Raw genomic sequence first — 16750 nt, forward strand, 5'->3', positions numbered from 1 at the left:
TCCTCTTTAGGAGACCATCCTGGCGCTTGCTGGACTTTCTTGGACGCCCTGAAGCCTTCTTAACAAGAATTGAACCTCTTTCCTTGAAGTTCTTGATGATCCTATAAATTGTTGATTTAGGTGCAATCTTAGTAGCCACAATATCCTTGCCTGTGAAGCCATTTTTATGCAACGCAATGATGGCTGCACGCGTTTCTTTGCAGGTCACCATGGTTAACAATGGAAGAACAATGATTTCAAGCATCACCCTCCTTTTAACATGTCAAGTCTGCCATTCTAACCCAACCAGCCTGACATAATGATTTCCAGCCTTGTGCTCGACAACATTCTCTCCTGAGTTAACAAGACGATTACTGAAATGATCTCAGCAGGTCCTTTAATGACAGCAATGAAATGCAGTGGAAAGTTTTTTTCGGGATTAAGTTAATTTTCATGGCAAAGAAGGACTATGCAATTCATCTGATCACTCTTCATAACATTCTGGAGTATATGCAAATTGCTATTATAAAAACTTAAGCAGCAACTTTTCCAATTTACAATATTTATGTAATTCTCAAAACTTTTGAACGACTTAAATGTGGGTCTGTTATAGACGTTTTTAATTGGAATATAGCCCAGCAGTTCCAGTTAAGATTATAAAAAGCGTCTGGATGTTCTTCAATATAATATGTGTTGGTGGTGAAAATCAGAGGTTTGGAACAACATGATGGTGAGTAAATGCAATGTATTTTTAGATGAACTATTCTTAAAAGGCTGCAAAGTTCTTAATATTGTGCTAGAAAGTTTTGAAATAAACACAAAGATTCCTAATTAGCAGGCGCCAGTGGCAGTGTTATTTTTTCCAGTCTTTTTTCATGTACTAAAATTCAGCTAGCTTTTAGATGTGATTATTTCTGGCCCTGTGTGGGTGTAAGTGTGAAAAGCACATTAGAACTAAGTTCTGTTAATTACAGAATTGCAGGTTTTCTGCCCGTCACCTCCAGCTCCAGCGGGACGCAGAACACGTCCCGCCCGTCTCCGCTGCTCAGGTGAGGAGATCTCACAGGTGAGTGTGTGTCTGATGGAAACAGACCCAGGGAGCTCCAAGTCATGTGCCAGGCGGCTCTGTGGGGTTCAGTAGCACCTGTTCTCCCTCACCTTGAGCCTGGAGAGAGCGATTCAGCTCTGGAAGACTTCCCTCGGAGTCACCGTTCACTTTAGGGCCAGTGGAGCTTGGCATCAGTTACGTCAACATGCAGTTTTTTTTTTTTTTGTTTTTTTTTAAATAACCTGTTTTTATATTTAATTCAAATGGCAATGTTTGATTGGATTTTGTTTTGCATTCTAGCACGCTTCCAAACTGAGCTGCATGTGAGGTTCAGGTGGTGAAGCCGCTCTGATCTGGACTCACAGAGGTATAAATGTGGCATCACCCTGATTTACATGCTCCATGCAGCCTGATCCCGCCTGGAAAAAGAGAGCGCCACAGTCAGGCCGTATGTTCTTTGATTTTTCCGGTGTGTTAATCACGACCTCACGTCTCTGGCTTAAGAAGTGGCTCATGGTGATGCAGCCAGAGACCCTCACGCTCACTGACTGAAATACTAGCATACTACTAATTGTATAATACACTCTATATACTGCGATTATTATTATGCATCACAATTAAGTGCTGTGCAATTAATCAAAATTCAGTTTCGATTTCGGCTTCAAACGATTATGAAAATACAATAATCGAGATAAAACGAATATTGCTCATGATTCTGCCCCCTTTGTGCACTTTTGCTATTCTATAAAGCCCAGTTTCACATGCAACAATTTCACATGCAAATCAGTAAAATCATGTAACGTGACTTGCATAAAATAGAACGTGCTTGATTTATTAATGTTCATTTGATATCATTTATTTGAGATAATTTGCGCTGTTCTGTGTATGCGTTCAGAGACGGAACAGAATATGGTCAAATATATGTCAAAATTATTCATGTTAACCTTCATCAGTTATGTCTGAAATTTATGTAGACAGTTGAGAATGAAAATACATGCGTCACAGTATATTGGATCCGTGCAGGTCTTAAAGCGGCCACAAGTAATATTCCTTCTGCCATCTCTGTGCTTAATGTTAATCAAACAACAAAAAACAAAGACAAAATCACTCACTGCTCTTAATGCTCCTTTTGTAGTTTTTATTAGAAACAAAGCATGTTTAATTCTTACAGTGAAGGCTATGCTGTTTTATTATTAATTTTCCCCCCAAAAACAAGTTTTATTGGTATCTTTTTTTTATTGTATTGTCATCTTTAAATGAACTAAATTTAAATAATTTAATTGACCATAATAATCGTGATTATGATTTTTGCCATAATCGAGCAGCCCTAGTGTCAAGCATCAAGTTGGTAATATTAATGGTAGTTAATATTTAACTTTTTTTTATAAAAGTGTTTTAATTTTGGTTTTCTGATAAAATAGTGTAGAAAAAATGTTTATAGGTTAAACTAACATAGTTACATGAAATATTGTCTTAAATGCTTTAAATGGTACAAGAAATGTCTTTAATAAAATTTTAAGAGGTCTTAAATTTGAGGACAGAAAGACAAGAATCGTGATGTAACTTAATGTGCTTATTAAACTTCAAAAGTTTATGACTTAATTAAATAAATCTGAGCTGCACTTTGTAACGGCAAAACGCAACACGGGTGTTTTTTTTTTACTAATGTGTCTCTGAAGGGCAAAAACTGTCTTCAGAAAAGTTTTGATGGCATTTTCATTTAATCTAACCTATAATGCCTGATGAATTAGTGTTTGTGAATATGGGGTTATTTTTGTGTCTTTATTATTCAAACAAACATACTGTGTTTGAGAGTAAAACTAATTATTTTGTAATTAAAAAATAAAAGTTTGCAAAAAAAATCTTCTTAAATCTCAAAAATAAAGAAATAAAGATTGTAAAAAAAATTGACACGCACTGCAAATAATTTTGTTATCAATTTCTTTATTTTTGAGATTTAAGATTTTTTTTGCAAACTTTTATTTTTTAATTACAAAATAATTAGTTTTACTCTCAAACACAGTATGTTTGTTTGAATAATAAAGACACAAAAATAACCCCATATTGTGAACAGCACTGCATTGTGTACAGCTCTGTTATCTGTGAAACTGCTATATTTCTGGCGTTCCAAAAGCGCCACCTACTGGCAAAAAAGATTTGCATTTTTAAAAAGCTTCTCTGCTGGTTTTGAGAATAACGTGAAATTCAACCCATATTTCCACACTGCAAACACGCAGTTGTAAATGTGAACCAGTAAATCAATAAGAATCTAATATGCCTTTTAAAAAATCTAAACAGTTAAGGCAGTAAGCAATTAATATTTTTTAAATTAATATAATTTCAATGGTCACCATTTCAAAAGTGTGTTAAAATTGATGTTTTCCACAATTCTGGTCCTTATTTAAACATGAATGTGGCTTTTTTCCTCAAATGTCTTTCTTATAATAGATGCAAATCTAAAAACTCTTCTGGTGTTCCAACAATTTCTTTAACTATAATATAAAAATGAAAAGCAAATGCATAAAATACTACATACTAAAAGCATTCATACTAAACTGAAATGCAAAGAACATTTGCAAACATTTGGTATCAAAGTAACAAATTTAAAAAGTGTAAAACTATCTTAACCTTGATTAAAACTATTGTTTTATGGTAAGTTTTGTCCGGCACCAACTTAGTGCACTCAAACAGCCAAACAAAATGCTTGGGAGTGCGTTTTGCTGCTCTCTTAGAGTCACTGAAGACAGATTCAGAGAAGAGCTGGTGGCCAAACTGGGGTGTTTCATGAATAATTCTGCTCATCCTCTCCGCAGCACTTTGTCTTAGAGCTGCTTTAGCCACCGGCATCTTCCAGCACAATGTTTTAAGAGGTGCTGCCGGGAATCTTCGCTGCCTGCTGGAATGTCTTCTCTTCCTTCTACCACTGAGTTTGCCTGCGTGTGACGGCTGGCTGATACCCGAGCCAAGAGGAATGACATTGCACAAGGACACATCATCTTATTCATGGGCCCTGAAGCATTATCATGCATATTACACACTCTTTCTGACTAACTGTGCTGTGTGCGTGTGTACTACAGCGGTTCATGCTTAGTTTGGTGGTGGTATTACTAAATAGTCACTTAACAATCTGTCAGTGTTAAAATCGAGTAGCCTAATTTGGCCTTAAGTACACTGAAATTAATTAGTGTTCATCCATGACACAATCGCAGATTTATATTCAAAACATTTAAGAAATATTTTTCAATGCAGAGCTCAAAAATTATTTTTTAATTAAATTTGAATGCAAGTCTGTGATGCTCTGAGAGGAAAAGAATGTCTTTGGCTCATATGAAGGCAGCATGTGTTGGATTTTTCCACATTTTCTGCTCTTGTTTTCTCTCTGCCTTTTCCTTTCCTTCACTTCGACAGCTATCTTACGATGTCGTTTCCTTTTCCTCCAATCAGGTCAAGCCCCAGAGGAGCAGCGTGTCTTTCTGATGGTAGCAGTCAAGCATCTCATCCGCACTGAAGGATGGAGGGAGTAGGATGGATTAACAGGAACCACAGTCGTCAGCACAAGTAAAACAGACATGTACCTGCAAAAGTGGAAGATATTGGCCAATTCTGATGGTTTTGTTTTAGATTTTATACATTTAAATGCAGTAAGTTGAAGTGCACCATCATGGGTCGAATTAAATGTGAAAATAAAACAACCACAAGTTAACTAGAAACCAGAAATCAAACACTTGTGCAAACAAATGCCCTGCCTTTGTAGGATTTCTTTTGGTTATTTCACCTTAGTACAATAGACACTTTCTAACACAGCTGACCATGTTTAAATTTATTCTGCAGAGTCTCCTTCAAACTAGTGCATGAACGTAACAACTGAAACCATACAGTAAGTAATTTCAGCCATTTTACACTTAAACGATATGCTCTTCCTTCAAAACTCTGCAGTTTAAATGGCCAAATTGATTGGCAGGCTGCAAGTATTTCCAATTGGCTAAAAAATAAAGGGCTGGCCCCTGTACTATTGAGCTGTTTACTGCATTCACACAGACATGTATGATTTCTCAGGGGACTTTTTTTGTGATTTCTTTCAAAAAACAAGGCCACAAAATATTAGTCCGGTTCTTCCGTCAGGTCACACCACCTTAATCCTACACCCCATGAAGCTTTGCACGAATTATGGGTGTAACTTTCGTTAAGCAGTAAACAATCAGTGAAAGGCTCACTCTATGAACGCAATAATCCATTTTTTTTTTAAACTGGGTACAATGAGATGGCATTATTCTACTTACCTTTCAACCATTGAATATTAAAATGACATTTAAAAGTGTAAAAGCATAAACAAGGTACTTTTAACAGATCAGGAATAACCCCAAAAGCGTGATTCTTTCAACAGCAGTAGTAGTACATATCTGTATTATAACATACATTGCATTAATCAAAAATGTTCATTAAGTAATTTCTGTAATTTTGACAGATAACACATTGTATTTACCTGTGAAAGAGACGTAAGGATTTGAGGAGAAAAACAAGACATTCTTTGTGCATTCCAGTGTATTATTAATGGGATATATCACATTAAATCGGGAGAATAAACCACAAACGCTCAGTATGTATTGTCCTTTTTCATACTATTACAGCGCAATGCAAAGGGAAAAAAGAAAATAATCATGAGGAAAAGAATGCAGCGATTGAAAAACCGCTCATGCCATAGATTTTCTTGTTATCATCGCGTTGAAATACCAAGCGTTACATTGTTTTCAAGGAAAATTGACAGTTCATTCAGTCAAACAGATGGGTAAGCAAATTAGGTTAAATTGTAGGTCAGCCTTATGATTTGAATTTATTCATTTTGGTCTTTTTAAATGGAAGTTCTCCAAACCGGAAATGCCACTCATATTTCAAAACACAGTAGGCTCGTCAGGAATAAAGTGGATAAGCTCTAATGCAAAGGAATGTCGATGGCATTTTAATCTTTAGTGCTGTAATTGTAAGGGATGAAGAGATGACTTGTGGATCCTAGGTAATCCTAATATGAAAATCAGCACAAGTCTTGAGCAATATCTGAAATTTGTCCATTAGCACAAGCATCTTGTTGGCTCTTGTGGTTTCTCAGCCTCCAGCATCAGGAGGTGTGCTGCTGTCCAGGGTGCTGAAAGTCTTTCCACCAACCCAAACCCACTCTGTCTCTAGGCATCAAACTAATCTCTGTGGACTCTGGAAAAGCATATTCATCTATCAGAAGTTATCTGTAGTACTGTAAATTGATGCCAAGAATCATCAACACCAACTTAGTGGTATTCTTATTAGTCTCTGAGTGCAAGGTCTTGTTATCTGGCATCATTTGATTACTGCTTAATGCTATAGTTCTTACTCAAGAGCAGTCATTTCATTAACCTCGTACCTTGTAAATATGACTATTTCTAGGTGGTATGGTGCACTTTGACTCCTCGAAGTTGCGTAAGGTTAGCCAATTGGATATAAACCATTATTTTAAACCATCATTTTTGTGAACCATTATTTTGGTTCGTGGGCTGGAGGGTCTAGATGGGCTCAGGTGCTGGATGGCATAATCAAACAGTATTCTCATGGTCCCAGGCAGACCTTGCAGGCAACTCCCCAACTCCAGTCAAATACAGTGAGTGGCAGCAAACAATTCAGCTGTGCATTTCTATTGCAGTTAGTTTCCCCCTGTTCAGCCGAGGGTGACTAACTGATGAGGACAATTTGTGTCCAATGAATCAGCAACATTCTCACCACATTGGTATTCTGCAGAGGTAGAAGAGTCTGTTGAATTAAAATTTATTCTGGGCTAAATTAACAGTCTTCATAGGTCATCTGACTTAAGTAGTTGCAAAGGTGGTTGCCATTATTTAGAGAACGAGCACCTTTAAAGTGAGAGTTCACCCGGGAATTAAAATTGTCTTTTGCTCGTAGTTACGTTGCAGAACATTTAATATCAATAATGACATGCGTGTAGCTTTAAAAGACTAAAGAAAATGGCATATAAATTGCATTGGCTTATTTTTGTGATGCTGTAATGGTGCTTTTTTGATTGACAGCCCCAGTCCTTATTAATGAGTAATATAACCTCTTGTGTTCCACAGAAGAAAGAATATCATACAAGTTTGGAATCACATGAGGGTGAGTATGATCATTTTTATTCAACCTCATCCCTGCATAATGGTGTTTTAGTGGTTTTCCTCCATAACATCCCTATATTGTCCTCTCCTGAGCTGCTCAGCCTCTCAAGGCTGGACTTGCCAGAATCCAGGGCTGGGGAGCAGGCAGATTTTCTACACCAATATCAATTGGCCATTCTCATTGGAAGGGTTACACTCAAACACGCTGCCAGAACTCGGCAAGTGATTCCCTGGATGAAGATTGCATGGAGAGAGCCAGAGGAGAGCAGCAGGTCTTATTGTGTTCTCCTGATCACCTGTGTTCACCTGACCCGGTGTTGGCCATATTCCTTCCATTCTCCTGAACCTCATCTACCTTGTCTTGACATTAAACCTTAAACTCTTCAACTCAAGAGATCTGGTCCAAAAACTAGTAAGCAGCATTTTAATAAATTAATGAGTCTGGTCCAAAAAGTAGCAAGCATTAAGATGGCTACAAAGTTTGGAAAACCCAGTTTGGGGGGGGGAGCCATTTGTGACCCTGGACCACAAAACCAGTCTGAAGTAGCACAGGCATATATGTAGCAATAGGCAAACGTATATTGTATGGGTCAAAATTATTAATTTTTTTTTTCTTTTATGCCAAAAATCATTAGGAAAAGTAAAGATCATGTTCCATGAAGATATTTAGTAAATTTCTTACCGTAAATATATCAAAACCTAATTTTTGATTAGTAATATGCAGATTCCAAATTTTCAAATAGTTGTTCTGCCAAATATTGTTCTGTCCTAACAAACCATAGATCAATGGAAAGCTTTCAGAATATGTAAAAAAAAAAAATACCTTTGTGACTGGATTTGTGGTCCAGGGTTACATTTTGTGGTAAAACTGTTAGATATTCAATGTATGACTGAAAATAGTTTGACTGACAAAGTACATTGAAGTCAATTGTGAGTTGTTGTTTTTTTTAGGACTTTCTGTTTGTGGATTGCCATATCAGTGACTAAGGAGGTTCCATGACAGTCACGATGTTGCCCTAAAAGGTAGCTCCCTATGTAGGCAGTAAACAGCAAGACAGGTCACCAGGGTTTGGAACAGAGCCATTGTTGAGCTGTTTCAAAATGACCTGCAGATAAGCTCACTACACACTTGGCAATGTTACAGATGAGAAACAAGCTCTGTGTGTTTAATTAATTATGAGAGGGCAGATGGGCAAAGAACCACATATCTGACTGAGACCGAAGACCTGATAAGACCAGATCTGCTTTAATATCTCGTGTACCTTATTCTAGTTTAACATAAGCGCGTTCTTTCAACGCAGTGTGCTCATTTTTACTTTCTCCTTCTAGTGTGAGAAATAAATAGTATGAAGTATCTAGTGTGCGGTATTGAGTATGTCGATTCCTCACGCAGTCCCTGTATCTCTTGTTTTCCTCAGGCCATGTGTCTTATTAATGACGGGGGCGGAAAGAAGCCACACTTTTCATTAACCTTCAGGATTCATAATTCACAAGCTCATGTTCTTCCTGCCTTCGTTTAATGTTCTTCTCTGCCAGCCGTCACAGATACTGATGACTTCCTGTAACTGTTGTTTCTTAAAGTAGCCAGTCAGTGTTTACTTGATGTTTTTCTCCTGCAGCTCCAGTGTGATTAGTCACATGTGTTTATAACTTGAAGTTTTGTCGTCCTGTCATGTGCAAAGATGGACTTCTGTGGGTCCTGCAGCAGCTGAGCAACTGCCATTGAGATGAATGGGACTGATAATGAATTCTCTGTGCAAGTATTAAAGCTGACAGTAGGGTGAGTAAATAATGATGGTATTAGCATTTTTGCATTTTTAAGTCAAAGTTAGAAAATTATGTATAAAAAAATAACAGATTCAAAACTCAGTTGAGGTCATGAACTATTTAATAATGCCACAAAGCATGGCTAAAATGAAAGTCAGTATTACTGGTGTCTGTATATGTGCATAAGTTGAGAGTATGAAGACTGATCTGATTGTATTGTTCATAATCAGGGTTGCCAGGTTTTCACAACAAAACCCACCCATTTACAACTCAAAACTAGCCCAAAAGTAGCCCAATCGCATTCCGGGGGTTAAAATACACATTTTTTTTTGGTGGGGTTCCACGGGTAAAATTTGCATTTCCGTGGCTAAATATTACATTATTAGGGTCGTTTCAATCTGTGGACATAAAAAACAACACTGCAACAGTATGAAAGTAGCCCAGTTCCATGGGAAAAAGCAGACTTGGCATCATGCTGTATAGGAAGTGTGTTCACTTATTTTTTTTTCCTTGTGTTCCCATGGTAAGAGGCTTCTCTGATTGGTTGATGTCACTTGAGATTGTGGGTAATGTAGCTCGCCTTCGGCCTGCGTTGAAAGGTTTATACATTATCCCTAAAAATCAGTTTCTCTATGGAGAAGATGAATAGTATGTCTTCTTCCAGAACACTACTGTTGCTCTCTGACACACAGTACACTGGGAAGAGTACTCTATACTGTAGAGAAACTCTTTCAAAGAAAAAGTTTGTCACAGACATTGTGGTAATAGTTGAGGAGGATCTCACAGAAATGGTGTGCTCTGTATGAACCTGAAAACTTTATTCAACACACAAATCCTTAATTGCTTTGAGTCTTTTAGTGTATAATGTTAATCACTACTGACTTAAGAAGCTTTTCAAAGCAGCATCATATAGAGGATTCAGATTATTCTGTAGTTTCTGAAGGTCACTCTAAAGGAGCATTGAACATTAGAAAGAAAACTAGTTAATGGGTTGGCACCGTCTACGAAAAAGGTACTGGAGTGGGAATTTAAGCTTAATAAAAACACACTAAATATTTTTTCTTTTCATTAAATGATTGGTGAAGGTGCTTAATCTTGCCCTTTTGTTCATCCAACTTGGGCGGTGAAAGTCTTTTCTGTATATATTTTTTTTTTAATGAGGATAGCAATTTTTCACTGTTACCAAACATTTAAGCATGTAAGAACAGTTTGAAATGTATAAATGTGTGATTTCATTATTTCCTGGCTATAAACAAAACTAAAAACTGAAAGTAGATTTGTAGTTAGACTTATTTCAGCTATCACAGTAAGATTTGTAATGTTTTTGTTTTTTTTAGAAAAGTTTAAATGCTCATCAAGCCTGCATTTTTTTAATGTAATTTATTTCTGTAATTTCAAACCTGATTTTTTTAGCATCATTACTTCAGTCACATTATCCTTGAGAAATCATTCTAATATTTTGTTTTGCTGCTCAAAAACATTTGTTGAAAACCACTTAATAGAAAGTTCAGAAGAACAGCATTTATCTAAAATAGAAATATTTTGTAACATTATAAATGTTAAAACATCTTTACCATCACTTTTGATCAATTTAAAGCATCCTTGCTAAATAAAAGTATTCATTTCTATAATTTCTTTAATCTTTTGGATCTTCTTTTCATCAAATAATCCTAAAACAAAGTGTATTCGGCTGTTTTAAATATTAAAGATAATAATAATAAATATTCTGTGAACAGCAAATCAGCATATTAGAATAGTGACACATGATCCTACCCTGATCGAGTAATGATGCTGAAAATTCAGCTGTGCATCACAGAAATAAATTATATTTAAAATATACTCTAATAGAAAAGTTATTTTAAATTGTAAAATTGTACTGTTTTTGCTGTACTTTGGATCAAATAAATGCAGGCTTTTGACTGGTAGTGTGGTTTAACTTATTTATAGTATTATTTTAACTTGTTTCTCACCCTAAATATAGTCTTGGTAGCTGGCATGGTTCTGAATTCTAAACATACAATTACTGGAGGACATTTGTGAGACCAAATATGGGTTGGGAGAGTTTTTGCATATGTATTCTCATATTTAAAACTAGGTTGTTTTTATACTCTTATTGTTTTTATTAGAGTTTCATTTAACATTTAATGGTTCTTGCTCCTAAGGAACACAAGATTTGTGCTTTTATTGCCTTAATGGGACACTAATTTGAGCCCTGTTCGTGTAAAGTGCCACTGTGTTTTATTTTATCCATTCTGAATTTCTCTTTAGCCGTTATTGTGCATTTTCTCATTCTCTCTTGCTGCAGAATAGCACACTTCAGTAGCCCTTCAGAAAGCTGTCAGACTCCACCCTGGTGCTGCATCCTTCTGATCTAAAGCGAGAGAGAGACGCAGAGGACAATGCAGGAGAAACGGCATGGAATGTCTTGGTCTCCATGGTAACGTGCTTCTGCTGTATATACAGCGTTTTAAACGAACGCAGCAAGAAAGCCATAAAAGACTGTTTATTCTGTGCTATGGTCATGATGCCTGGTAAATAAGAAAAACATTCACACAAATCTCACTGCATGCATTTGAATTTGAATCTCACAGCCTAGTTTTCTCATTAGAGAGAGTTTTGTGTTTTTCATCAGAGGTCTGTTTGTCAATTCCATGTGGACGTGGATATTAATGTTGTTGTGTGTTGAAATGAGTTGTTTTGGTCGCAGGTGTTCAGAGGAGTAGCATTGGGCCTGTTCTCCTGTTCTCATCTCTGTCTCAATCCTCCTCCATCTTTCATGCTGTTGAACTGGATGGATGGATGGATGGATGGATGTTGGTTCAATGCAAGCGTCTCTCTGATTCTCTCATTGTGTTCCTCTGGTGCACCCGCTGTCACATCGAACAGGCCCAGCAGGTCTGTCGCGCCCCATTTCTCTGGGTTTGCTCCACAGATGTTTCTGGGTCAATAACCTGACCGTGTTTAACAGGACCGTACACTCACTTTCATCACGTGTTACTATGGAAACACACCCTTCAGTCTGTGTTGATTCATCACGGATCACATTCTTGCTTTTCTGTCTATTTATCTTAAAAATAAAATCTTGGAGTGTTGCAAGCTGTTTGGTCGTAGAAAAGATCTGTAAAGTTGCAAAGCTTGAAGAAATAGTTCGCTTTCAGAACAAAAATTTACAGATAATGTACTCACCTCCTTGTCATCCAAGGAGTTCATGTCTTTCTTCAGTTGTAAGGAAATCATGTTTTTTGAGGAAAACATTTCAGGATTTCTCTCCATATTCTATGGTGCCCCTGAGTTTGAACTTCCAAAATGCAGCTTCAAAGGGCTCTAAACGATCACAGCCAAGGAAAGAAGGGTCTTATCTAACAAAACGATCAGTTAGTTTCAATTTATATACTTTAAGTATTTATATACTTTTATATACTTCTTGTCTAGCTCTGCGTCAACTCTGTATACCAGTTCATGACAGTTAGGGTATGTCGTAAAACTCCCATCTCATTTTCTCCTCCAACTTCAAAATCGCCCTACATCGCTGTTTTACCTTTGTTTTTTGTAAAGGGTGTTTGATCTTATTTGTACGTTCACTTTGTAAACACTGGGTCTGTACTTCTGCAGCAATGTAGGACGATTTTGAAATTGAAGGAGAAAATGAGATGGGATTTTTTTAACATACCCTAACTGTCTTGAACTAGAATACACAAGAGTTCACACAGAGCTAGGCAAGATGATCTTTCGAGATTTAAAAAGTATATAAGTTGTAAATATTTTTAGAAAATAAACGATCGTTTTACTAGATAAGACCCTTCTTTCCTCAGCTGTGATTTTTTTTTTAGAGCCCTTTGAAGCTTTGGAAGTTCAAACTCTGTTGTGGAGACGCAGTGTGTTTTATTGAGAAAGCGAAAGTACTTAGTTTGGCTTTACAAATGAGGACACAACTAGAAATCAGTGCTTAAGTTATATTTACAACGCTGTTCCGGAACAGTACAACTCGAATATTAGAGTGGGTGAAGCGCATTTCAAATGCAGACATAGTGTTATATTTACGCAGTGTGGCGCGATGCAATGGGTCATTACCAGTATATATATAATGGGTGTTTATTGGTTTTATTGTTTGTAATGGGTGTTTATAATGGGTTTTATTGTTTCTGTCTCGTCACGCAGAGAAACGGCATAGTACTGTAAGGGGCATAACATTTTCGTCACATGCTTGAGGTATTCAGCCAATCACAATGCACCAGATAGCTGGACAAACAGAGAACACCTCGGTTTCCATCAACAATGAGTTTTGTAAAAATCGAAGCGTTTCAGAAAAGCGGGGCAGAGAGGAGCAATAACGTACAGTATGTGGAAGGTATGTTTTTTGAACTGCATAAACACATTGCATTACAAAAAATACACTAAATAATGGTCTTTTTAGCATCATCATATGATGTAATAATGTAATAATAATTTAGGAACAAACTGAAATAATGAGAACACTAAAAAAACATCCTGCTTCTCAGTGACTTTTTGATTTTGACATTTTTCAGTCAAAATATCCAAAACTGCATGAGAAATAGACTTATTTTCAGAGAATATGTCTTGAATTTTACTTCTACTTTCATTCAGGATGATATTTATCAAACTTTAAAGTTGGCTTTTTAACAACAGATATTATGGTCTGACAAAGGTAGGTTAATATAAGGCTACTGTTAGACACTTTAGACTTGCATAAAAGCATTCTGTATTTTTTTAAAGCACTTTTTTTCTGTTGCTATTAATTAATCACTAATATTAAGTTTTAGACCCAGTCATAATCGTGTTAAATAATCGTGATTACGGTATTGACCAAAATAGTTGTGATTATGATTTTTGCCATAATCGAGCAGCCCTAATATACACTACCGCTCAAAAGTTTGGGATCAGTAAGATTTTGCTTATTTTTTTCTTATGCTTATCAAGGCTGTGATCAAAATACTGATCTTTTTGATCAAAAAATATATTATATAAAAAATATATTATTATAAATATATATTGTGAAATAGTATGATGTAAAACAATGTTTTTCTATATCAATATACATTAAAATTTTATATCTGTAATAAAAGTTGAAAGTCTTCAGTGTCACATGATTCTTCAGAAATCGTTCTGATATGCTGATTTATCATCAATGTTGGAAACAGGTGTGCTGCTTAATATTGTTTTGAAACCTGTGATATTTTTTCAGGATTCTTTGATTAAAAAAGATTAAAAAGATCAGCATTTATTTATTAAAAATAGAAATCTTTTCTAACAATATACACTACTTTTCAAAATTTAAATTAATAAAAAGTGATAGCATAGATTTACATTGTTAGAAAAGATTTCTATTTTGAATAAATGGTGTTCTTTTTAACTTGTTATTCATCAAAGAATCACAGGTTCCAAAAAATATTTGGTAGCACATCTGTTGCCAACATTGATAATTCTAATAATAAATCAGTATATTAGAATGATTTTTGAAGGATCATGTGACACTGAAGACTGGGGTAACGGCTGATAAATTCAGCTTTGCATCACAGGAAAAAAGATATATATTTTACTATATATTAAAATAGAAACTATTATTTTATATTGTAATAACATTTTGCAGTATTATAATTTTTTTCTGTATTTTTGATCAATTAAATGCAGTCTTAATGAGCGTAGGAGACTTCTTTAAAAAACATTACAAGTGTTACTGATCCCAAACTTTTGAACGGGAGTGTATATACCTTTTGTAAAAATGTTTCACATCTGTGTCCTAACTTTCTGTCACCATCTAAATTCTAAACAATTTTTATTTTTATTTCTGTAGTCAGTTTTGTCTTGTATCATGGACTTCAAGTTTTTCCTTTCAGTGCAGACTAGGCAGTTATAGTTAACACATTATTAGTTTTAATCACACACTTTTAATCTTTCTCAGCGTACTTCTAAACTCACACACAGAGTGAGTGTCTGATGTTTTTAATCTGTGTTATACAAGAACATTTTTGATTGAATTTGGAGTCTTTTAGAGACTTATTGCAAATTACATACATTTGCAACCAATTTTCACAACTCTTTTCTTCCTAGAGGCTCTATTGTGTGTTTGCTAGAACTCAAAGATAATTACAGGTTATATCATAAGAAGGAATATTCCACAAATGTTCTTTTAAACCTTTCAGAATGAGCTCTATTCAGCTGCAGAGTTAGTTCGGTGCATACAAAGAAAATAAATGGCGACTGAGTTTGCAAAGCTCTAAAGAGGACAAAAAGCTGCATATTATAGTTTATTCAAGTGCTAAAATCAGATCTTATAACATTATACCATAATGTTATGAGACATAAGAATAAATGGTGTTCAGCACCACTTATGTCCATTCATCACACAGAACCATCGTATAGCTTTAGAAGACAAGCTGAAATGCTGTATGGACTTTATGACACTTTCATTGTGTTTTTTGTTGTCCACAAAGGAGCAGCATGAACCTATTAAGCATCTCAATTTGTGTTCCAGACTAGAAAGAACGTCCTACGGGTTTGGACCGACATAAGGATAAGTAATGAGAGTTTTCTTTTTTGGGGTGAACTAACCTTTTAGAAGCGATGGAAAAACTATTTTCATACCTGCAGAATAACTCATGCCACAGTCGATAATAGAGCTTAAATAATAGATCACGGCCAAATATATATAATGTATGATGAGCGCTAATGACTGAGCTTCATGAGGCACTTTGTCATGACGTTTGGTGAGACATACACTGCTATTTGATCATTAAATAAGCTATATTTTTCACGAGGGAAGCTTTTATAATACTTCTGGATGGTGGTTTCTGTTCATTATCAGCAGACATTCCAGACATATTCTAGCGCTTTGTGAGAACTTCAAGTAGTTTATGGTTGTTTTTACAGTTAAAGACACTGTTGTGTAAATTATCTCTTGTATTATATATAGCATATTTCCCTTTGGGCTATACAAGAAATTTTCACTGAGATTGGAAGAGACATTAAGTAATGTATAAAAGTGGGAAATGAGAGATAAGCTGGAGTATCTACTATAATTACAGTTGAATTCTGGTGTTTTAAAATCTTACCAAAGTGTTATCAGATCTGAAGAGCAAAATATTACACACTAAAATATTCAAAAAATTAAAATTTAGTCACTCTACATTGTTTTTTTTATTTTATTTTATTTGAGAAGACAAACTGCCCCAGGATACTAATGTCTGTAAGCAAAAATCAGATGTAAAGCTCTATATTCTCTATATACTGAGAAATTAGAAAAACATCTGAGATGGAAGTAAAAAAGTTTAACAAAATTAAAACAATAGGACACAAATCTTAGACTGCATTTACACAGTTAGATTTTTAATGTTTTTTTAAAAGAAGACTCTTCTACTCGTCAAGCCAGCATTTGGTTTTATTTGACCCAAAGTACAGTAAAAGCTGTACAATTAATATTTTTACTATTTAAAGTAACTCTCATTACTTTCAGAAATCATTCTAATATTCTGATTTGCTGTTTAAAAAAACATTACTTTAACATCACTTTTGATCAATTATTAAATTAAATCATCCTTGCTAAATAAAAGTATTAATTTCTATAACTTCTTTGACAAAGAATATATACTAGGTCCAAGCTTTTGAATAGTATAGTGTACAATGTTACAAAAGCTTTTTATTTCAGATAAATGCTGATCTTTGGTTCTTTCTATTCATCAAAGAATCCTGAAAAAAAAAATGTACTCAGTTGATTTAAATATTAATGATGATGATAATAAAAGTGTGTCTTGATTTCTGAAGGTTTATGTGACACTGAAGACTGAAGTAATTATTGCTGAAAATGTAG

The 16750-nt window shown here is 35.2% G+C and overlaps 1 protein-coding gene across 1 annotated transcript in view; it reads right to left on the bottom strand.

The window, feature by feature from the left end:
- Positions 1–11670: 11670 nt before the first annotated feature.
- LOC141346792 (plexin-A1-like) overlaps positions 11671–16750 on the bottom strand; it is a 48255-nt gene continuing 43175 nt past the window's right edge. The window contains exon 15 of the mRNA XM_073851750.1: positions 11671–11863. Coding sequence (XP_073707851.1) covers positions 11671–11863 — 193 coding nt within the window. The remainder of the gene's footprint in view (positions 11864–16750) is intronic.

The sequence above is a fragment of the Garra rufa genome, chromosome 12 (genome assembly GCF_049309525.1).
Source record: "Garra rufa chromosome 12, GarRuf1.0, whole genome shotgun sequence".
NCBI classification, from domain to species: Eukaryota; Metazoa; Chordata; class Actinopteri; order Cypriniformes; family Cyprinidae; genus Garra; species Garra rufa.